This window comes from Vidua chalybeata, chromosome 1, assembly GCF_026979565.1.
Source record: "Vidua chalybeata isolate OUT-0048 chromosome 1, bVidCha1 merged haplotype, whole genome shotgun sequence".
Classification (NCBI taxonomy): domain Eukaryota; kingdom Metazoa; phylum Chordata; class Aves; order Passeriformes; family Viduidae; genus Vidua; species Vidua chalybeata.
In genome coordinates, this window is record NC_071530.1 from 1,510,575 (window position 1) to 1,534,625 (window position 24,051).

At 46.1% G+C, this 24,051-nt stretch overlaps 1 protein-coding gene across 1 annotated transcript; it reads left to right on the forward strand.

The window, feature by feature from the left end:
• The first annotated feature begins 7,355 nt into the window (after window positions 1-7,355).
• MYL3 (myosin light chain 3) lies at window positions 7,356-22,401 on the forward strand. The gene is made up of 7 exons (XM_053945771.1): window positions 7,356-7,512; window positions 13,297-13,324; window positions 17,244-17,393; window positions 18,600-18,773; window positions 19,593-19,670; window positions 19,860-19,894; window positions 21,754-22,401. The coding sequence occupies exons 1-6, from the start codon at window positions 7,390-7,392 to the stop codon at window positions 19,886-19,888; spliced, it is 582 nt and encodes a 193-aa protein (XP_053801746.1). The 5' UTR covers window positions 7,356-7,389; the 3' UTR covers window positions 19,889-19,894; window positions 21,754-22,401.
• The last annotated feature ends 1,650 nt before the right edge of the window (window positions 22,402-24,051 follow it).

Sequence of the window (24,051 nt, forward strand, 5' to 3'; positions counted from 1 at the left end):
TGTTTGGACCAGGTAATGGGAACAAGGGCTGGATAAAGGGATGGAAAATCAACGGAAGGGGCTGAAATCCCAAAAAAATGACCAGGGCAATGTGGGGATTTATTTGTTGTAGGGCTGTGACTGGAAAGGAAAGCCCCAGATTTTCACAGCTGTGGGAATGAGAGGTGGGATTAGTTCTGATTCCTAGTGGGAATTTTAACATCCTGAGTGACCATCCAATCCCACGGCAGGAATAACGACATCCCTGCTTTTCCTGACAGAAGTTTATGTAAACCCAGCTTAAAGCTTTCCAGCAGGCCAAGTTTTCCATCAGAGAGATTCCAGCACCCGGGATTCATCCGAACACGGCGTTTCTCCAAACATTTCAGCAGGAAGATGAAGTGCAGGTTAAGCTCTTCTTGCAACCACTGGCAACGGAGTTTTGTGTGCTTTGAGCCACAGAGAGGGAATTTTTGTAAGGACAGGTAATGATGGGATAGGTGGGAATGGCTTTAAATGGAAGGAGTGTGGGTTTGGGAGGATATTGGGAAGGAATTCCTTACTCCTAGGGTGGTGAGGCTCTGGCACAGTTTCCCAGAGAAGCTCTGATGCTCTTTCCCACCCATCCACACTCTGCCAAATGATTGCATTTCAGCTTCCTCGGCAAAGCAAGAGGGGCGGGATTGGTGGATCCATTGGAAAAGAGCCCCAGTGATCACTGACTCCAGGTAAATCAATAAACTCCATCCATCTGGGAATAAAAATGGGGATTGTGGGGATGAGAGAGGAGTCCTGGAGGTGTGTTCTCTGGGTGAGGGGGATCCATCGTTATCCCTGCTGTCCTCAGGCCAAAGGAAAAGGTTGAAATGATCCCTGGAGAGGGCAGTGATCCTCACTGGCTTCCCTGGGGAACAGTGCACATTAAGAATGGACTCAGACAATTCCAGGATGGTTTGGGTTGGAAAAGACTTTAAGGATCATCCAATTCCATCCCCTGCCATGGGCAGGGACACCTCCCACTATCCCAGGCTGCTCCAAGCCTTGTCCAACCTGATCTTGGACACTTCCAGGGGGCATCCACAGCTGCTCTGGGAATTCCATCCCAGCCAGGAATTCCTAATTCCCAATCTCCCACCCATCCCTGCCCTCTGGCAGTGGGAGCCATTCCCTGTGTCCTGTCCCTCCAGGCCTTGTCCCCAGTCCCTCTCCAGCTCTCCTGGAGCCCCTTCAGGCCCTGCAGGGGGCTCTGAGCTCTCCCTGGAGCTTCTCCTCTCCAGGTGAACATTCCCAATTTCCCCAGCCTTTCCTCACAGGAAAGCTGCTCCATCCCTGGGATCACCCTGGTCAAACAGAACTGGCTTTTGACAAGCAGCTTTCCAGCTCCCATGAATCTCTGCCCTTCTTTTCCCAAATGAAATTCCACGGATGTTAAAGGTGGATCAGCTGAGCTGTCACAGACCTCGTGCAGCCCTCAGTCCTTGGATATGTATCCAAGTCTTGTTCCAGCTCCTGGAGTCTGGATGTGGGAAATCTCTCCTAGAAGAAAGGGGAAAGAGAGGGGAAAATCTGCTTGAAAAGGGGGAAAGGATGGATTGTGAAGGACAATAAAATTTTATATTGGATGTCAAGACTAAAATGCTGTGTTTGGTGAATGCCTTATTAAAAAAGATCCCAAAATCTTTCAGAAATGAGGGAAAGAAAAGGAATAAGAGGATAAGGTGGGAACTGAGGCAGAGAAATAAAAGTAACTTGAAGTCCAGCCTGGGGCAAATCCTGGGTGTGAATTCCCGACCACGGGATCCCATTCCCTGTTCATGGGCTGAGCTGTGTCTGTCCCAGACAGATCCAGGGATCTTTGGACGTTCCCTTTGACCCCTAATCCTGCTCCAGAACTCAGCTCTTCTCACACCTCCCAGGCTTCTCCAGCCAAGCTCGGCGGCGCATTCCCAGGATTTTGGGAGTGCAGCCCTCAGTCCTTGATCCCAGGACATTCCTGGCGTTCCTACGTGTCCATTGTTCCCGAGCTGGTGGCTCAGATTCGGTTACAGCCCCACAGGGAAGAGGAGGGGGGAGAGTCACCACCAGAGCCCAGATTCCACCCCGTGAAAAAGGCAGGAGAGTATTTTGGGAAGTGACATCGATGCTCCACCTGCGGCATCCCCCCAAAAAAAGGATCCATGTTCCCTTTGGATCTCCCCTCTCTTTGTTAAAACCTGGAAGAGCATCAACTCCAAGGAAATTAAGGAGATTTACTTTTGAAACCTTCCTGTGGAAGTTTTCCCCATTCCCCTTTTCCTCCTCTTCCCACTTATATTTAGGCTTCATTTTGATATTTTGTTCCTTTTTTTCCCCCATAATTTTAAAATTCCCTTTCCCCCCACTGTGTCTGATTGTGATAAAAGCTGGAGTTGTGGTTCCTGCTGCAGCCTCGAGGGAATCCCAGGATTCAAATCACAACAAAAAATGATGGCAAGGTGCAGATCCCTTGGATCACCGCTGCGAAGGGATCCTTGTTTATGGACACGGCTGGAATTTTAAATATCTCTGCAAAAAAACAGGAGGAGGACCAGGATAGTTTTCCAAAGGGAACAAAACTCTGTAATTAACAGAAATAGACTATAATGAAGTCTGCAGACATAAGTGTTAAGTAATCCTTTTAATAATTTAATTAATCCTTTTTTTCTTTCCCAAAACCCCTGAAGGATCCCATTGATTTTTTTTTTTCCCCCCAAGCTTTTGGAATTTTTTTAACTGGCTTTGCAGCGATGAAATGCCAAAAACCAGATCCCTTCTGCTCTTTGTCCCATGGTGCCTCCACATCCAAAGATCCATCAGAAACTCATTTTCCATTAAATCCCACACGGCTTCGTGAGGAAGAGCACATTTTTTCCTTGGATTTTGCTGCTTGGTATCTTTAACGTTCCATTTTCTATAGAAAAGATAATTTTGAGTCTAATTTTGGATCCTTCTTTTCTTGTCCCAGGGAGGAGCCAACATGTGTTGTCCTGATCCCAGAAGTCGGGAAGGATCCTGCTCCATATCCACAGCTGGGATAAATCAGCATTTTCCCCTTGAAGTTTTGGAAGTGGCTGACTTAGAGCAGCTGAAGAGTTGGGCCAAAAATGGGAGCTGGCTTTTTTGGGGGACCTGAAATTCCTATAGGAAACAGGGATACCGTTGGGCAAGCACCCCATGGAATTCAGGAGCGGGAATTTTCATCCAGGTGGAAATTCCCATTTTTCCCTTTATCTCTGTGCCTCCCAGCAGCTTCTCAGGAGGCAAACCCCCTCTCATGGTCCCACCTCATCCGTTTTTCCATGTGGATCCAACACCTTCCCTTCTCCCTGCCCTTCCTGTTTTATCCACTCTGGCGTTGATGGAAAAACTGCGATGATCTGGCAAAAAATTGGGAGTCAAATTGAGATTTCCCCTAAATTCCCCATCTGTTTTATTATTTTTTTTTTTTAATAATTTTCCTTTTATTTTTAAACCGTGTTGTGTTCTTCTCCCATAATTATCTTGGAATTGGCAAAGCCTTTTGGAAGGCTTGGAATTTCTGTTTTTAACTGGGTTCGCTAAAGGGTGAGGAGCAGATGTGGTTTGGAGCTGGTTTTCCTCATCCAACATCTGTCAAGAACATCTGGTCCTGAGAAGCCCCAAAAAAAAATCCTCATTTTTGGGTCACAAATCTTCTAAAAACACTTTTTTTTTATGCTCTCAGGAGAAGGCCTCAAGCTGTGGCCATCTCCCAATTCCAAGGGCAGAATTCCTTAGTGGGAAAAGTTGCACAACAATTTTTGGTTGGAATGGGAACATCTTTGACGTGTCAAGCTCTCGTTTAAAGATGTCTGGAGACCTTCCAGGGGTAGTTTTGAAGTGAGAATTGGAGTTTAAAATCCCAAATTAATTTGATTTTTATTTTGAACAGAAATCCCAAAACGTTCCAAAGGGGGACAAATCGAACATCTGGAAACTGATACATTTTTTTTTTTCCCCAAATAATTGAATTTTAATAGCCCACAACAATATTCCATGGGAATTGGTCACTTCTGCCAGGTTTTTGTTTTCCTTGGAAAAGGGGGGTTCACATTCCCCCTCCAGTCTCCTTTACCTGAGGGGGAATGTGGCAAAGTGCAGGTAAAGGAGGAAAACTGGGAGATAATCTCATCCAGGTCCCTTTTCCATGAAATGTGGCTCCAGATATTTTCAGGTCTCTTCCAACCTGATTCCGGCAGACATTCCAGCATTCCATTCCAGAGGACAGCCAGATTATCAAGGATCATGAGGCACCGTGGCAGCATTCCCAAATTTCAGTGATTCAGATTTTGGCTGGAATGTTTCGTTTTCATTCAATCCTAATTTTCTGGTCCTTAAATCCACTTTGTTTGGGGTTTTGGGTTTTTTTTTTTTTGGGTGTTGTGGGAAACGTCTTGCTGAGTCCTGGAGAAAGTTACCCTGCCCCGCGGATCCAGGGAATTTTGGACAATTCCCAGCTATCCCAGTTTCTCCTATGGGACTCCAGATTAACTTCTTGGCACAGAAAAGTTGAGGAGCAATCTCTGCCCCAAATTCATTCGAAGGAAAAGGGATTTTTGGGCAGGTTTGGGGTTTTTTTTTGGGAGCTGCTGGGATTCCAGGGATCTTCCTGGAAGAGATGGATGAGGGATTTAGGAAAAGATTGGGCTGTTGGCAGAAGGATTTGCAGGGCATTGGAATATCTTGAATCCATGGAATTGGTCCAAGCAGAGGTTCGGTGCCTGCAGGGATTAAAAATCCATCAGGTGCTTCCCTGGTTTGGGTGGATGTTGGATATTTAAATAAAGAGGAACTTAAGAAATCTTGGAATCCTGGAATGGTTTGGCTTGGAAAGGACCATTGGATCTTCCTCTTCCAATCCGTGGGCTCCAAGCCCCGTCCAACCTGGCCTTGGATGCTTCCAGGGATCCAGGGGCAGCCACAGCTGCTCTGGGAATTCCATCCCAGCCCATTCCCACACTCCCAGGGAAGGATTTATTCCCAAATCCCATCTATCCCTGCCCTCTGACTGTTTCCTGTGAAATCCATCTGATCTGCTCAGGGATTTTGGCCGTCCACAGATCCTCACCAATGAACTCCCCAAAAATCCATGGAATTGCCCTGGGTTTAGAAGAGGAACGGACAGGAGGAGACAAAATCAAATCCCAAAGGATTTATCTGGGATTTTAATCCAGAATTTTCCAATCCAAGCAGAAGTGACTTCCCATAAAATGTCAGGAAACGAGAACTTTTTGATGTTGACAGAAGTGCAAAGGATGATTCCTGAATATTCTTTACTGCAAATACATAAAAATATTATGGAGAAAATATTGGACAATCCAGAATTTTGCCTGAAAATCCGACTGAGTTGATTTCCAGCCCTTTTTCCGGACCACCTTTCCTATTATTTATTTTTAGTAGGAAAAAAGCTGAGGGGGAAGAAAACAAACCCAAAAAATCAGCCAACCCCCCAAGTGTGGCTGATATGTGGGATTTGGGCGAGAAGGGAAATCTGATTTATGGGATTTGGGAGAGAAGGCAAACTGTCTTTCCTGGTTTTTCCGGGCTCTTCTTATCTGGCAGAGGTGGAGATGACGATCCCGAGCTGCTGCTGAGATCCTGCTGGCATCTTAATGGCCTGATATTTTCCAGGGCTGTTTTCCATTCGGGAATGCGGCCTGGTGGCTTTTGAAATGTTTAAAACCTGTCCCTGTGGCTGCAGCTGGTCCCAGATCCCAAATGGATTTTTTTGCTGGAATTTTGCTGCCCTAAATGAGCAGAATCCAAAATTCCTTGGATCTGTGTTGATCCCAGAAATGTGGATTGAGGAATGAACATGGTGGAATAAATCCTTGGGATTTCTTGGGATCTGGGAAAGCGCCCCCAGTTCTCCAGCCACGACTCACTCCAATGCAGGAATTAAAGAGGGAAAAACTTTCCCAGGACATGAAAACAAAGGAATGATTCCTGTTATTTCTGTTATTTTTCCCAATCCCTGGGAGTTTTCCAGGCCACGCTGGAATAGCCTGGTCTAATGGAAGATGTCCATGGGATAAATGGGATAAATGGGATAAATTATCTTCCAGGTGCTTTCCAACCCAAACCATTCCATGGGTCCAGTGATCCCATGGTTCTGTTTTCTTCCCAGGGATATCTCCAGCATTCAGAGTTTTCAGGGATCCTATCTGATCCCAGAAACCTTCCTGTCCTAATTCCTGTTGGGACAGAAAATGGGGGAATGGGACAGAGAAACCTGCAGGAAAACCTTTCCAGTGGGGCTTTGCCATCTGAAGGAAATCCGGGAAGAGATGGGATCCAGGAAAAGCAGATGGAAGAGGTTTGGATTGTGGATATCCAGGATGACTTCAACAGGAACTCCAAGAGATTTACCAATCAACTGATTTTTATTGGAATTCCAGCCTGGATCCCTTCACACGTACACTGTGATTTGGTGGGTGGCTACCTTGCTCTGGGTTTTTGGGAAAATACAAATAATCCAAGGAATGTGCAAATGCCCCTGTGTCAAAGGATCCTCCTGGTATAGAAAAATGACCTGGAAATGGAAAATATCCTGGGAAAACGACATAAATCTGGGAATTATTCCCTGCATTTTGTTTCAAGGGGAAGCGTTATCCAGTCCAAGTGTGTCTGGGATTAGGAAAGCTCCAAATGGATGCTCTTATCTCAGTCCTTGGGACAGGAATTTGGCACTCGAGTCCCTAAAAAGGCCTGGAAAATCCAGGATGAGGATGCACTTCCAGCACTGCCCCTTCCCTGTGGGGCTGTGTTCTCTCTGCTCCTGGGTGCATTTTCCTCAAAGCAATCCCGGTTTTTGGGCCCCTTCCCAGGAGAAGGGCAGCGTGTGATCCGAGACGGGAATTCTCCCTGTGCCAGCTGACACCGTGTGGATGCTTGAGCTTCCCTAAAGCTGCATCCTCAGCTCTAAATATAAACCTGGGCTTATCTTTGCGTGACAAAGGCCAGGGGGGCCATCCAGCCTGGAAAAGTGAGCTGGGAATGTCACTCGGGATGGCCCTGGCAAGGACCAAAGCCATCGGAGCACCTGGATCGTAACCCAGCCTCCCCCTTGTCCCTGCACAGCAAAAATGTTTGAGCCGGCGCCAGGCTCGGCCTAAACCCCCCAAAATCTCTTTTCCATGGAAGTGTTAATTGGGAACAATGCCGGATCCAAGGGCAGGATCCAAAATAGCCGGGGCCAGTCTTGTCCTTTTATAGCCGTGGGCCCATTGTGAGCGGTGGCATGTGACAGGTCTGGGAGGGACAATGCGGCACTTCCAGAGGGGATAAAGACCCACCCCAGCCCGGGATCTTTCCTGCAGCAGCTCCTCTTTCCTGCCTTTCCCAACCTCTCTGTCTCTGCTTCCCAAATCAGCCATGGCTCCCAAGAAGCCCGAGCCTAAGAAGGCCGAGCCTAAGAAGGAAGAACCCAAACCAGCGCCTAAGCCAGCGGAACCGGAGCCCAAAAAAGAAGTGGAATTTAACCCGGCTTCGGTCAAAGTAGGTGGATTGATCCTGTGGTGGCGTTGGAGCTGGTGGAGGAGTTGGATACTGGGAATTGATATCCTCAAAAATTAACTGGGAACTGGGTTTGTGCCAAAATGCGAATGTCTCTTGAGGGATAAACAGTACAAGGCACAGGAGGATTTCTTTGCGAGGCGTTGTCCTTTGGGAATTGTCCTCTGGGGAAAAGGACTGGCTTTGGGGAAAAGGATTGGCTTTGGGAATTGTCCTTTGGGGAAAAGGACTGGCTTTGGGGAAAAGGATTGGCTTTGGGAATTGTCCTTTGGGGAAAAGGACTGGCTTTGGGGAAAAGGATTGGCTTTGGGAATTGTCCTTTGGGGAAAACAATTGTCCTTTGGGAACTGACCTTTGGGAAAAAGGATTGTCCTTTGGGAAAGGGCATTGCCTTTGGAAAAAGGAGATTTGCCGGATCTCTTTTTAGTGGGAATTTGGAGCAGACAATCACAGAATCAGGGAATCCCAGAATCCTGGAATGGTTTGGATTAGGACAGACCTTAAATCCCGTCCCATTCCACGGGCAGGGACACCTCCCACTATCCCAGGTTGCTCCAAGCCCTGTCCAACCTGGTCTTGGGCACTTCCAGGGATACAGGGGCAGCCGCAGCTGCTCTGGGAATTCCATCCCAGCCCCTCCCCACCCTCCCAGCCAGGAATTCCTTCCCAAAATCCCATCCAAACATTCTCTCTTTGACTTTGAAGCCATTCCCTGTGTCCTGTCCCTCCATGCCTTGTCCCCAGTCCCTCTCCAGCTCTCCTGGAGCCCCTTCAGGCCCTGCAAGGGGCTCGGAGGTTTCCCTGGAACCTTCCCTTCTCCAGGTGAACATTCCCAACTGATACATATCCCCTGATTCTCAAAGAGCAGTTTCCCCTCAGGAAAACATGGGAATTATGTGAGAAAGGGAATAAATTGCTTTGTCTCCTCGTTGATTAAATCCTTCTTCTCTTCTACATGAGACCAATCCCACAGCTGAGGATTCAGGACGAATCCTGGAAGGGTGTTTTCCTGCCTCGAATCCAAATTTCCTTGTAAATCTTTATATATTGGTAAAAAAAAAAAAAAAAAAAACCACAAAAAACAATGATTTGTAACATATCAAGAAATCAAGTCCCAGGGAATTCAGTTTTGGGGAATTTTTGAAGGGAATAACTCCAGAACAATTCCATGACCTTGGGAAAGGGGTTGGTGATGGGATCCAGCTCTCCAACACCTCCTTGCTCAACATTCCAGAGCTGAAAAAGGACAGGGACAAAGGGAATTACTTCCCTTGGAGGCTCCAGCCAGGACACGGTGACTTTGTGGGATTACCCACTGGGATTCTGGGACATTGTGGGATCAAGGGCAGCAGGGATGAGTTGTCATTAAAAAAAACCCCAAACCCAAATTGGCATCACTCAAAAAAATCTTTATTTTTTAATCAAAACAATTCCACTCTCCAAATTTTTTTATTTTTTTATCTTGGAAAGAAATTAATTCCTGCATTTTAAAAAAAATTACTCTGCACAATTATTTGGGAAAATTCTTATTTTTCATGGAAATGTCTATTTTTCCCTTTGGCACTCTTTGGAATTTTGAAGGTTACATATGTTATAACTATTATGTAAATTATAGAGCTCTTATCCCATTTTGAAGGTGCTAAAAGTTTGGAATTCCCAAATAATAAACAAATCCCAATCCCTGCAGGGAATATCCCATTCCCAAATACTGGACCAGGGAAATTGGGAAATACAGAATTGGAGCCTGGGACATTTTTTTCCCAACCTAAGAGAAAGGGGAGAGGATATTTCCTAGAGAAGTTTTCTTGGGAATTCTTTAATTTGATCAGGGGTGCCCTTGTCTGTTTGTGCAAATTCCTGCTCCATAAATCCAGCTCTGCTGGAGCCCAGAATCCCTTCCCAAAGTTTGGGAAAATGCTTTAATGAGGGTTGGAATATTCTTCAAATATCCCAATTTCTGCACTGCGGGGTGAAATCCATTCTCATTTCCACAAACTATGGATAAAAAAAAGTTGGAAAAACAACCTTGTATCCAAACAAAATGTTCAAAATCCATCTTTTTATGGGAATGTCTCAAACCTGTCTCAAATTATTTCTATTCCCAGATTTTATTGGTTGTGTTTGGAATTTCGGAATTCTGAGACTTTTTTTTTTTTAACCACTAAGAAGTCTCAAAATCAAAATATTCCTGCGGTAGGGAAAGGTGCTCCCTGTTGGAATTTTCCTGCCTTTCCCATTCCTGGTATTGATCCCGGGATCTTATTTTGCACCTGGAATTATATCGGATTTTTCCCTTTTTTTCCCTCTCACCTTTGGATGGTCCCAGTTTGTTTTTTGTGTGTGTTGGGATGCCACTTCCAGGGGCCTAAATGTGGGATCCATTCCTTACCTTAAGCCATTATCCCAAATTTTTGGAGTTTCTCTCACACACGTTCCCATTGGATTTGATCCAATGCTCCAAAATTTTCCACGTTCCAAAGATTGCCCAAATTTCCAAGAGTGGGCGCAATTGGATGTTGTTTGCAACTCATCCAAAAGAGGTTTTGGGGGATTTATTTTCCAGAACAGTTGGGCTCATTCCCTGGAAAGCATTTTTTTTAAGGAAGAGTTTTTCTCTAGGATGATCCCCGAACTCTTTATTTTGAGGAATAAATTGTCCTACAAAGATTTGGTAGCAAAAAATTGTCTTTTCCTTACATTTAATTCATTCCCACCTGGAAGCTTTTTAAGAGGGAGGTGCGTTTTCCCAGGAATATATTTTGCTTCTGTGAAAAATAATCTGAAAAATGGGATTGATTTATGATTTTTGAGGACACAGAAAATGGGAATGGCTCCTAGATCTTTAACCACGGGAAAATGGATCATTGGATTTAAATCCTCAATAACAAACAGGGAGAAAATTTCTGGAAGTTCATCCCTTGGGATGGTGCCAAATTCCTATATCTGGGTGGGCTGAGTCACCCTTGGGAGATGCTGAGCTGGGATAAAGGGAGATGAGACGGGAATTCGGGAATTTGGGTGCCAGCATTTCAGTGGCTAAAGTTGGATGAGGTGGCGTTGCTCCAGGTCTGTTGACTGGGATAAAAATCCACGTGGAGACAGCTGGGATACGTGAGGACCTGGAAGAGACACGGTTTTCCATAGAGAGTTTTCCATGTTTTCCACACTTTTCTGGGGAAAAAGCAGCCAGGAATTATTTTTGGGGGGCACTGGGATCTCAAGGCAGCGTAGAATCTGTTGTCCCTGCAAATCCTTGCTGGGATACTGGAATGGAAAAGCTTCTTCCCTTTTTCTGCATGGAAAGATAGAAAAGCAGCCAGGGAAAATCGGGATGGTGCAGCACCAGGAATGGTGAATCCTGCTGGATTTGCCTGCTCAGCTCCAGAGCTTCCACAGGCAGAAGGGCTGCACGTGAGGCTGGGATAAAGGGAAGCTTCTCTTGGGATGAACGGAGATTTTGGGAGAGATGGATTGATTTGTTCAGTTTAATCCCACCCCAGGGATGGGATAATTCCAACTGCCAGGCCCCAGCAAGTCCCCTCTATCCTCAGGCGCTTCCAACTCCTGAAAAATCCAGCTCCTTAAAAATCCCGCTCCAGGAGCTGGAGCTCTTCAAAATGTCCCAGGAACTGTCCTGAAAAATAAACAGGAATGAGCTGCCCAAGAGGCACTGGGATAACAGGATAATGGGATAGCGGGATAGTGGGATAATGTGGTGACAGGAGAGCTCTGCTTTTATTTCCCAACTCTGGCAGGCATGGCATTCCCAAAATAATCCCTCTCTAACCCGGTCCCACTTCCGAAGGGGCCAAAAATTTCCCTGCGGAAAATGATAGAATCCCAGAAGGTTTGGGTTGGAAGGGACCTTAGGGATCATCCCATTCCACCCCTGCCATGGGCAGGGACACCTCCCACTATCCCAGGCTGCTCCAAGCCCTGTCCAGCCTGGCCTTGGACACTTCCAGGAATCCAGGGAAATCCTTTCCAGTCCCCCCCCCCCCCCCCTCTCTTAACCAGGAATTCCTTCCCAATATCCCATCCATCCCTGCCCTCTGGAATTCTAAGAGCAGATAGAAAATTGTGGGGGTTTTTATGCAGCAGCGACCTCTGCATGACCTTGACAAAGATTCTGCTTCATATTCCTATTCCTGAAGTATTTTGCTCTGGAATTAAAGCTGGAATTAAGAGTTGATTTCTGTTTTTACTTCCCTTTCCTTTGGAGGGCGGGAGCTGTTGGGGGCTGGATCAATGTTCATCCCAGGGCACTGGAGGAGTTTATATCCATCATAATTACTGTGGAAAGTGATGGGAGAGGGGATGATGAGAATGTTGTGTATTAATAGGATTAAAAAGGTTTTAGTGGAAGGAAAAAACCCCACATGATGGTGAAATCCAAATGTAACCTCAACCCCAGGATCCTGATCCTGATGGTTTTCCTGGCCTCTTTCCAGCTCCTGCATTTCTGTCTCCTGAAGCAGTGTCCCAAGGGAACGGTAAAAAAAAACCCCAAAACAACAACAATAAAAACCCCAACCAAAAAAAACCCCGTCAAAAAACCCACAAAAAAAACCCCAAGCACCCCCAAAACCCCAACGAAATAAATAAATAAATGAAAAAAAAACCTAAAATCCAACATCCTCTTCCTCCCAACTATCCCTGCCGTGGCCGAGTGAAAATCCCGCTGTTCATCCCCGGATCCCTCAGTGTCCTATGAAAACCCAGGAATGTTGTTTCACTCTTGGAAGGGCTCCATTGTCTAAATGCTTCCCCCGGCTCAACTCCTGACTGCTGGGTGACAACAGATTTATTCATAGGACTGATGTCAGGCTTAGCTATGCCTGGCTTAGTGCGGAGTGACGAGGTTTATTGGGATTGATAAAAATTCCAGGAGATTGGAAGCTGTGAATGACGTCAGCGGGGCACAGGGTGGAGTTAATTCCTCCTGGAGCCTCCAGGACAAAGCCAGGGAAAGAATCCAGCAGCATAAGGATCCAGCTGATGCCATCAGGTGGTGATTCCCTGAAGCCAGGATTGGTGGAGATGAGGAAAGCTGGAATCACGCTGGTGGAAAGGTTTGGATTTGGAGGTTTGGTATCCTCACGGAATGTCTAGAGTTGCCTATACATCAGGGCAGGACAAAAATGGGAATTTCTCTGTCTCCCATATGGATTTGGACCAAAGCTCACCACTGGGATCCTTGGGGAGAGGGAGGCGTGGATGGGAGTGTCCTGGCTTTAAAACCTCCATTCCCAATGGCAGAAATGCCAGGGAAAACTCAGTTCTTCTGAAGAAGATCCCTTTTGCCGGGATATTTCCCACAACCAAAACCCCTAGGGAAGCCATCCTAGCGTCCTTCCAAGGAAAAGGGGAATGCAGAGTCGTGGACTCATTTAGGGTGGGGAAAGTCCTCAAAGATGGTCAGACCCAACAATTAATCCAGCACTACCATCACTGTCCCCGGGAGCCACATCCACATGGATCTTAAATCCCTCCAGGATCCCTGCCACGGGCAGCTGTGCCAGGCCTGGACAGCCTTTTCTGGGAAGATTTTTTTTCCCAATATCCAACCTGAACCTCTCCTGTGACCAAGTGTCCAAGGCCAGGCTGGGCAGGGCTTGGAGCAACCTGGGGTAATGGGAGGTGAATCCTTCACGGACCTCCCAACCCGCCCCGGATCATAAAACTGAGACTAAACCAATTTCTTCTTATCTGAGTCATTTCCCCCCCTTCTTATCAGTTTTCTTATCTTGTTTTTGTCTCATCCAGGTGGAATTCAGCCCTGACCAGATTGAAGGTGAGGAAGATTTTTCTCTTCTGGGCTCAGTAAATCCCTCCCTGGGAAGTGCTGGGACGAGCAGGGCTGGGATGTTGGAACAACTTTGGGAAGGCTGAGCTTTAATTCCTGGCTTTTCTTCCTTTCCTCCTCTAAATCCTTCCCTCCAAAAGAAAAGCAGGGAATTCGTGTCCCATTTCCAGGAGTTACACCCCCAAAACAGCCTAAATACAGGTTTTTCTTTAGGAAAAAACCATCAGTATCAATATTTTCAAAGGAAAACCCTCAACTCTGCTTCAGATAATTTTTCCTGCCTTCCATCAGAACTTAATGTGTTCCAGCTCTCCCGAATCCAGCAAATAACACCAGGCATGGAATTTCTTTATCCTTTCAAAGCCAAACATCAGCATCAGATTCCAAACCCTTTGTCCCAGCTCAGGAAACTGATCCCAAAACCTCCTGCCTGAAGTCCTGGGAACGCTGGGACTGCAGCTGTCCCCTTTCTCCTCAAAAATCAGCCTGGGTTTTATGGGATAATTGATGGATGGAATCAAACATCTGGCAGGATTTGCCTTTGGTCTTTAAACCCTTGGGAGAGCCCCTAAAAGATGGGATCAGGGAAGGGATTAATTAGAGCAGGGGAAAATCAATCAGAGAGATGTTTAATTATCACCTCCCTTTGTCTTTCCCTGCTGGCCCGAGGAGGATCCAGGGGTCTCAGGAAGATCAGATGTTTCCCAATTTGTCAGCTGGTCCCAAAGCTGACGAATTCCTTTGGAATTCCCAAAGGAATTCCATCCTGTGGGTTGGATATCCCTGGTCTATCACCATTGATTGGGGTTCTGGCAGCTGATTCCCAGTGGAGGTGGTGGAGGAGAAACAGAAGCTGCAGCACCTCAAAACAGTTTTAAAACTCCCCAAATTCCTTCTTTTTGCTAAGGAAAAGGCTGTGTGGAACAAAGGATTCCCTGAAAGGATTCATGGGTGTTTTGGTCCCCAAAATGTGGCTCCAGGAGAAGAACTGATGGTCTGGGGTGAAGCTTTGTGGAACACCCCCCGTTTTTATGTGTCCTGCTCCTCAGCCACGAGTGAAACCCATCCCCGGTGGCAATGTCTGTTTTGAACTCTGGGTTTGGGCCTCTCCAGCTCCCAGAATTGCTGGAAAGGGGGGAAAAGGAGCTGTGCCAGATGGGCAGAGAGGCAGTAATTAGGAATCTGAAAATATCCAGAGGGTTCCTGGCCAGAGGGAGGGCAAAGGACACCGAGGTGGTTTTGGTGCTTGGATGGGAATTTCATGGAGTCAGCAAATGCAAATGAAAAGATTAAAATAGTAGGGAAAAAAACAAAAAAAAAACCCAAAAAAACCCCCCAAAAACCAAACAAACAAAAACAAACAAACAAACAAACAAACCCCAAAACAACCCAAACCCCTGGAAATCTGAGCTGTCAGGAATTTTGCTGGATTGGGAATCTTCAGGAGATGGTGCTCAGCACTTGGTCCCAGGGAGTCAAAGAGTGGTGATGGATGAGGAGCTCAGGAAGGTGGGAATAATCCCCATTTTTCCCTCAGCCACCTCGGCTGTGAGACCCCCGGGAAAGGAGCTGGGAAGGGGTCTCTGCCCCCATTCCACTGCCAGCAAGGAGCCCAGGAAAATCCACGATTGCCCTCTGCTGGAATGAGGGGCTGGAAAGGGATCGGGGCTCTGCCCAGGGACAGGAGGCAAAATCCAGGAGAGAGAGGCAGGGAGAGGAGGAAAGAGGGGAAAGTGGGAAGAGGAAAACAAGGGAATGTTAATTAGTCCTAAATGAGAAGGTTCAGATTTGTTTGGAGGTGTTGGATGAAGAAGGAAATCAGGAAAATTGGAGTGGAATGGTCAAAATGGAAAGGGAGGGAGAAAGGAGGAGAGGAAAATCCAGCAAAAGTCAAAGAAGGAAGGACAGAGGGAAAGAAGCAAAGGAGAAGAAAGAAAAAAGAGAGATGGAATGAAGAGAAGGAATTGGGGAAGATGGAGAAAAACTGGCGTGCAGAGTGTGTGGCTGAATGGTTGAATGAATCAGGATTTATGGAAAAGAGGATAATCTCCTGGAGTTTGGAAACGTGGGAAGGAAATAAAGGTGGAAAAGTTACAGCAGCACAAGAGCCAGATCCAGGGATTTAAAGCCAAAGGATTTTTGGGATCAGTTGTGGATGGTGCACTGGGAAGTCAAGGATAACAGTGAAGTTAAAGGATTAAGGATAAAGTTAAAGGATGAAGTTAAAGGATAAAGGATAAAATTAAAGGATAAAGGATGAAGTTAAAGGATGAAGGATGAAGTTAAAGGATAACAGCCTGCTACTGCTGCTCCCTGGGATCCTCCCTGACCCTGCAGTTCCAGCAGGGAAAGAAGAGCCTGAGGAACTGGAGTGCCTGGGGAAGTTTGTGCTGGATCCTGCATGAGGATCATGGAATCATTCTATTTGGAAAAGATCCTTATGGAAAGATTCCTTATGGAAAAGATCAGTGGTTGGGACAGTTGATCCCAACCTTTACCCCAGCACTGCCAATGCCTTCAAGCACCACATCCACATGAAATCAGTGGTGGGAAGGAGAACCTCTCCCATGGGAATGCTCTTACCAGGATCCTGCTCCTCACAGTTGTGAGGGACTCCATTTAGGGAGATGGGAAACCTCTGAAGGGAATGGTTACATCTCCACACAGGGCTGTTCTCTGGATCCAGCCCTGGAGGCACCTCTGGGGTGCTGTGTCCAGCTCTGGATCCTCGGCACAGCAGGGACAGGAGCTCCTGGAGCTGAGCAAGGGCCTGGAGCATCTCGGTGCCCAGGAAAGGCTGAAGGAGTTGGGGTTGCTCAGCCTGGAGAGGAGCCCCAGTGAGAGGGGCCTCAGCCCTGGGTGTCCCTGAGTGTCCCTGAGTGTCCCTGTGTCCCTGGGTGTCCCTGGGTGTCCCTGAGTGTCCCTGTGTCCCTGGGTGTCTCTGTCCATCCCTGGGTGTCCCTGTGTCCCCAGGTGTCCCCATTTGTCCCTGGGTGTCCCTGTGTGTCCCTGGATGTCTCTGTCCATCCCTGGGTGTCCCCATCTGTCCCTGGGTGTCCCTCAGTGTCCCTCAGTGTCCCTGGGTGTCCCTGTGTGCAGGGAGGGGCAGAGCAGAGCCAGGCTGTGCTCCAGGGCCCAGCGATGGCACCAGAGCCACTGGCAGGGACTGATCCCAGGAATTCCCCCGGCACAGGAGGCAGAACTTCTGCCCTGGGCAGTGCCCAGCCCTGAGCAGAGCCCAGAGAGGCTGTGGGGTCTCCTCCCTGGGGATATTCCAGAACTGTCAGGATGTAATCCTGAGCCCTGTGCTGGAGCAGGGAGGTGCCACCAACTGCCCCACTCTGGTCCCTTCCAATCCAACCCATCCTGGAATTCTGGGACAAGGTTTTCCAAACACCTTCACCCTCCCCCACCAATACACAGCTTGTTGGGTGATAATCCCGGTGTTTTTTTCTTGGCATAGCTCATTTCCAGCTCCTAGAGGTGCTCCTGGAGCTCCGGGCACTGGGTCAGTGCTCTCAAAGTATCCAGTGTTCAATCCAAGATCCGGTTCTCCCATCAGCAGAGCTGCTGTGGAATCCTGGGCCCTCCCAAGTGCTCCTGAGCAGCTGGAAAGCTCCCAAGGCCAGAGATTTCTCCTGTTTTCCACACTTTCTGATGTTAACTGAGACGGAAATACCACGGGAGAAGCATTTGACCTCTCCGATTCCATTCCCCCGTGGAACCGGAAAATGCAGGGAAGGAGGAACACAAACACCAGAGATAACAAAGCTCATCCAAATTTTTCCCAAACCACAAAATGAAACGGTCAGGCAGTCAGCGAGGGAAAGGATTCGACTGGGTTTATCTTTTATCCAAGGGAGCACGGAATGAATTTCTCCTGACCTGTGTTTTTTTCCCCTTCCAGAATTTAAGGAAGCGTTTTCCCTTTTCGACCGCACCCCCAAGTCAGAGATGAAAATCACCTACGCCCAATGTGGAGACGTCCTGAGGGCTTTGGGGCAGAACCCGACCCAGGCTGAGGTCATGAAGTTGCTTGGCAGACCCAAACCTGAAGGTTGGTGGCCTCCTCCATCTGTTTTGGGAAACTCCTAGAATTATTCCTGGAGAAAGTGAGGTCTCGCCTTTCTAAGGGCGGAGTAACTCAGGATATGGAGCAGCCTCTGAAATTGCCAGCAGAAAGGGAAGGGAAAATTAATCTGGAAATCAAGATAATTGTCCTAAATTGAGGGGAATTAATTAATTTAACAGCCCTGGGCATCAATGTGTTTTAAAATGACAATTTTTTTTTGCCTTTTAAAATTGCATTTATGGAGGAATTAATGTGTTTTTTCCTAAAACCACTGATTATTTCCAACACATCCAGAGAAACAAAGGGATAACGTGGATGTAAGGACACAGATTGTTCCACAGAAGACGGATGGGAAGGCCTGTAATGACTGCAGTGGTATCCTTCTGTATTCCATATTGCCATGGTCTTCTCTCTTTTTATCCAACATTTATCACCACAGTTCTGCCCTCACAGTGGATATCCCATGGTTAATTCCCAATTCTCCCAGAATCCTCCCAAACTTCCATTTCCAGGCTCTTTTTTCCTTTTATCCAACATTTATCACCACAGATCTTCCACCCCATGGTGGGTATCCCATGGTTAATTCCCAACTCTCCCAGAATCCCTCCAAAACTTCCATTTCCAGGATCTTTTCTCCTTTTATCCAACATTTATCACCACAGTTCTGCCCTCACAGTGGATATCCTGTTGTTAATTCCCAACTCTCCCAGAATCCAACAGATCTTCCATTTCCCCACTCTTTTCTCCCTCAACCTGGAACTCGTCACCACAGTTCTGCCCTCATGGTGGATATTCCACTGTTAATTCCCAGCTCTCCCAGAATCCTCCCAAACTTCCATTTCCACACTCTTTTCTCCTTTTATCCAACATTTATCACCACAGATCTTCCACCCCATGGTGGGTATCCCATGGTTAATTCCCAACTCTCCCAGAATCCCTCCAAAACTTCAATTTCCAGGATATTTTCTCTTTTTATCCAACATTTATCACCACAGTTCTGCCCTCACAGTGGATATCCCATGGTTAATTCCCAACTCTCCCAGAATCCAACAAACCTTCCATTTCCCCACTCTTTTTTCCTTTTATCCAACATTTGTGACCACAATTTGACCCCCACAGTGAATACCCTGAAGTTAATTCCCAACTCTCCCAGAATCCCTCCAAAACTTCAATTTCCCCTGGGTTTTCCAGAGATGAATTCCAAGATGATCGACTTTGAGACCTTCCTGCCCATGCTCCAGCACATTGCCAAGACCAAGGACACGGGAACCTACGAGGATTTCGTGGAAGGGCTCCGGGTGTTCGACAAGGAGGGGAACGGGACGGTCATGGGAGCTGAGCTCCGCCACGTCCTGGCCACGCTGGGTGAGGAAAACCTTCCCTTGGGAATTTCCATCCCTGCCTTTCTCCCTCCCTCTTTTCCCTTCATGTTTTAGTTCTCTGATAAATGTCTCACTCCCATCACCATAAAATTATCCCAAAATTTCAAACCCCACCTATTCCCGCCGTTTGTTCCCATTTTTCTGCGCTTCCAAGAGGCGCTTCTGTCCCTCCCTTCTCCTCTCCCTCACTCCTTCCTGTTCCGTTGGATTTCTCCAATAAATATTAAATTTCCATCAATCATCCCAACATTGCCAATCCCAACAATTCCCTTGGTTCTGTTCTGCTTCACCAAAATGAAGACTTACAAACCAACAGGCACCAAATATTTAAATAATAAAATTAAATTTAATTAAATCCATCACTGATCCATACCAAAGATCCCAAATTTGACCTTGGAATCTTCCGGAACCTTAAACTCAGAGGGGAACTGAGTTTTCACTGAGAGTTTTTTCATCAGGACTTGGTTAAAACTGGCTCAAACCTTCAAGATTTGGCCACTTAGACCAAGCTTATTCTTAGGAAAATGAGTTGTGCCCATAATATCCTGTGGGTTTCCATATTTTTCCTGTCTTTGTGGATTTTGGATCAAATTTACTCTCAAATTTGGATCTGGATTTGGGTCAAGTTTGGAATTTGGATCAAGTTTGCCACTCCAAAAGGAGCTTTTCCCATGGTCAGCACCCCAAATTCCCACCAGGAGAAATGTCCCCCTCTTCTCTCTCACTCCCATTTGTCATCTTCAGGAGCTTCCTAAATTTCTAAATCAGGGATTTTGATCCAGGGATTTTGTTTTCCATGCAGGGGAGAGGCTGACTGAGGAGGAAGTGGATAAACTGATGGCTGGGCAGGAAGATGCCAATGGCTGCATCAACTACGAAGGTGAGTGGGTGCCCTGAAAGCTTTCTTAAAATATTCCCAAGAAAGTTTAAATCCATGGAAAATCTGGTGCAAAAATTTCCAAATTTTAGACAATTCTGAGTCCGTAACTCTTCTGATAAACCCCATCTATGAAAGGTTAATTATGTTTTCCGTACGATAACTGATCCTTCTTTCCCTCTTTTTTTCCAGCTTTTGTGAAACACATCATGGCTAACTGAGCCCAGGTGAGCCTCCTCTGCCCTTCTCCTGAATTTCCAAGTCCTGGTTTCTTTAGGACTGACTGGAACCTTCCAGTAAAAAAATATTTTTCCATGTTCATTTACAAATCCCTGCTCCCAAACTCCTAAAAAAGCAAGGAAATAGAATTGAGCTAACGAGAGAGGGGGAAAAAGTAGAAGAAAAAGAGATAAGAAGGAATCAGGAATGTTTACACCACTGGCAGTATAATTAGTGGTTTTCCATAAATCCGGCTCCCACCATCTCCTGACAATGGATTGGTTTTCCAGGAAAAGGCCGGAGCTTTGTCCAACACATCCAAACCACAGCACCACCCAGGGCATCTCTCGCCCTCACAAAGGAGCTGGGCTTTGTTTCCAGGATTTCCTGGGCAGGATTTATCCCAGTTTTACTGGAAAAGGTGCCCGCTGCCTTTATCTGGCATTCCCTGGCTTTTCTCCCTGCTCAGATCTTGGGGGAGGAGTTGACCAATCCATCTATTCTGATATCCTGGGAAAAGCTGCACTCAGATTTGGTCTGGGTGTTTTGGGTTTCCTTTGTTTGTTTTTAGTCTTTTCCCATGGCTCTGGTTTATTTTTAGGCCTGGCTTTGGTTTGGTTTTGGAGCTGACCTGGCTGTGCTGTGGTGACTTTTGTTTCTGGGTTAAGTAGGAGTCACATCCAGGTTTTTTGGGAATTCTGTTCCGAGATATAACTTAACAAAATATAAACAAGCTAAAAAAAAAAACCAAACAGATTTGGTTTGCTTTATTTTTTCCCTTTATTTCTATTTTTTCCCTGTTAGAATCCATTTTTTTTCCCTTAAGGCATTTACCTGTGAACTTGGACTTTTCCACCTGGTTCCCAGTTTTTGATACCAAAGATCAGGAGTTTTGGTGAAATCCCAATCCACAGTCCCTGCCTGTTGTTCAGGGATGTTTTCAATCCTTAATCCAAACCCATTGGAAATTCCCATTCCAATGGGAACTAAGGTCAGCCACCAGAGAAGACAAGCGAGCATGGAAAGATGGGAAGCTGGAAAACTGGAACAGGATTGGGAAGCAATTCCGAGGGCCTTTGATGGGTTTGGAAAGGGGGCTAGGAGATTGTGATTCCCCGGAAACCAACATTCCTGGGATTTGCTGATGAGCCTCGGTGGTGTCATCCAGTGGTGGCTCTTGGAATGTTTAGGGAAAGAAAAAATGGAATGTCCACCCTGGAAGGAGCGAAGCTCCTTTGCCACAGGATCTGAACTCGGTGGGAATCTGGAGCTGAGCCCAGAAATTCAGGAATGGCTCCGTCTCTTGTAGCAGTTTTTAAACTCTTATCTCTTTAAAATAATATCCCTACCCAAAATCTAAAACTCTCTACCAGAAAACCACCTTATGACTACAACTTTTACTTAAAACTCCGTACTAAAAAACTTTTTACACCAACTTTAACACCTTAAACTCTTTACCTTCAAAACTAATATATATATTCATACAATAAACAACTTTTAACAACTAACGACCACTCGTACCCCTGTAAAAACCTAAAACCCAACCAAAACTCAACAAGAGACGGAGATGGATGGAGGGGAGATAAAGCTGCATCTCTGCATCAGCATGAAACTGGGGCTTTCCTTTTCTCCTGATTTCCTGAGGGAATTGGGACTATTTTATATGGAATTTCCTTACCTGGGTTAGCTCCAGGTGTTAGGGACTGCTTCCCATGTTTTCTCCACCACTGAGCATGGGATTGTGGGATTGGGATGATTCCTGGTGTTTTGGCAGCTCTGGTTGTTGATAAGCTGAGAATGATTCCTGGTGGAATCATTTGTTCCTTCTTTTTTCCTCTAATTCTTAAAAAATATCTTTATCTTTCAGGACTAGATAAGCACCGAGAATTCCAGATACCAGCCTTGGATTTCCATGCGCTGGAATTTCTTCTTGTTTTCCAGCCCAGATTCCCATTCCAGAGCTCCAAAACTGTGCCTAAATCCCTAAAGATGTTTGGATATTTTTGTTTAATTTGCCTTGTTCCTCCATGGGAAAAGTGTGGATCCTGTGGAGATCCAACGGAAGAAACTGGAATGTGAACTATCAATCCCTGGGAATTTCTTTAGGATGAAGGATATAAACAGAAATACAAAATTGAGGGAAAAGGAGGAATTCTTTTCATGAATAAATTGATAAAAAAAAAAGATTGATCCCTTTTTCCATCCCAAACTCCACCTTTTCCCTGTGCTTATGGGACACCAGTATAAATCCCAGGAATATCCTTCAGCCTTAGGGAAAAACTGTGGAATTCCCAGAAATTAGCGACAAACAGAACCTTGCTGATGTTTTTTCCTCTGCTTTGGACCATGGAAAATTAAGGTTATAAAAGCAAAAAAATCCCAAACGAAAACAAAATTTGCTAAACCCCATCTTTTCTCCACAAGGATTCCTACCCATTCCAATAATTTCCCTAGGGAAAAAAGGAAAACTCTTCCCCAAAGGAAAATTGGAAGTTGTTCTAATAAACGCATCTTGTTCCTGGAGTTTTTGCAGTAAAAAACGGGATTTTCCTTGTCTTTGTTTCCTCATTGTTTCTGTGTCTGTGTGAGGGAAGGGGAAAAGGGAAAGAAACCCTGAGAAAAACCTCAGCAGAGGCCAAGGAAAGTTGAGAAGCATGGAAAATCACACGGATTAAGAGAGCTCCTTTTCTGGGGAATAATAATTGAAAAAGTAAGGGGGAAAAAAAAATCCTCTGGGGCTGGAAAAAGGAGAAGCCAGGAGCTCGTAGAGTTTTTTAGGGAACGACAAAGAACCTGGATACGCAAAAGTCCCGAAGCAGAAGAGGTTGTTAAAACAGGGAAATTCTGAGTTTAATGGAAAGATCATTGGAGCACTGGAATTCTGGGATACAAATGGATGAGAATGACTGAGCAGGTCAGGCCATTCCCACAGAGGATGGAAAAGAGAGCACAGAGTGTCCCAGGATGTGCCAGGGAATAAGCAGAAAGGAAAATCAGCAGGGAGAGCAAACCGGATTAAATATGGAATATCCCTTCCCTTCCCTTCCCTTCCCTTCCCTTCCCTTCCCTTCCCTTCCCTTCCCTTCCCTTCCCTTCCCTTCCCTTCCCTTCCCTTCCCTTCCCTTCCCTTCCCTTCCCTTCCCTTCCCTTCCCTTCCCTTCCCTTCCCTTCCCTTCCCCCTTCCCTTCCCTTCCCTTCCCTTCCCTTCCCTTCCCTTCCCTTCCCTTCCCTTCCCTTCCCTTCCCTTCCCTTCCCTTCCCTTCCCTTCCCTTCCCTTCCCTTCCCTTCCCTTCCCTTCCCTTCCCTTCCCTTCCCTTCCCTTCCCTTCCCTTCCCTTCCCTTCCCTTCCCTTCCCTTCCCTTCCCTTCCCTTCCCTTCCCTTCCCTTCCCTTTCCCTTTTCCCCCTTTTCCCCCCTTTTTCCCCCCTTTTTTCCCCTTCCTTCCTGCACATTCCAGCAGGAATTTCCATTGCCACACCACTCCCCCATGGAGATGGAGCCAGGAATATTGGCTGGAATTTCATTGCCCTCTCCTTGATCCCATCCCAGCCTGGATTCCAGCAGGGAGCGAAGTTTGGGAATTTTCTATCCAAAGGAAAATGAATATTTTAATATTTTCCCAGTGCTATTCACAAGGAGATAAATCAATATAAATAAATAATTTAAATAGTTTTTAGTTAAAAATCCTTTGCCCCCAAGGGCTACATTTGTATTTATTAATTCCTTGCACAGCTGCTAATTAATTAATTAATTAATCAATTAATCAATCAATCTGCAGCTCCCTGAAATGAAATATTTTTACCTTTCCAACAGTTCCTTTGACAGCAAAATTTTTATTAATTTTTTTTTTTTTTGTTGCCAAAATTGCCCCGGATTTTAAACCTGAATTTCCTCCTAAAGAATCTGCAGGGTTTTTTTCCCAGAACTGATCTCAGGATTAATTCTTCTCAGCTCAGCCATTCAATTTTCCGTGTTTTTTTTTTTTTTTTTTTTTTACTCAGGGATTAATCACCCCTTAGAATCCCTGTTTTTCCCTCCACTGCGGATAAAACAACTCCAAACAACTTCTTCAGGAATCGGCGATTTGAGCTCAATTCCCGGTTTGATTTAACACAGAAATTCCTGGAATTCCCCAAAGTTCCTTACGGAGCTCTGTCTACCTCTCC

Bases quoted from the DNA above. Each gene is read 5' to 3' on its own strand.
- MYL3 (XM_053945771.1), top strand. From the start codon at position 7,390: ATGGCTCCCAAGAAGCCCGAGCCTAAGAAGGCCGAGCCTAAGAAGGAA. The intron at 13,325-17,243 runs GTGAGGAAGATT...TTCCCCTTCCAG, and splicing joins CAGCCCTGACCAGATTGAAG to AATTTAAGGAAGCGTTTTCC. The intron at 18,774-19,592 runs GTGAGGAAAACC...TTTTCCATGCAG, and splicing joins CCACGTCCTGGCCACGCTGG to GGGAGAGGCTGACTGAGGAG.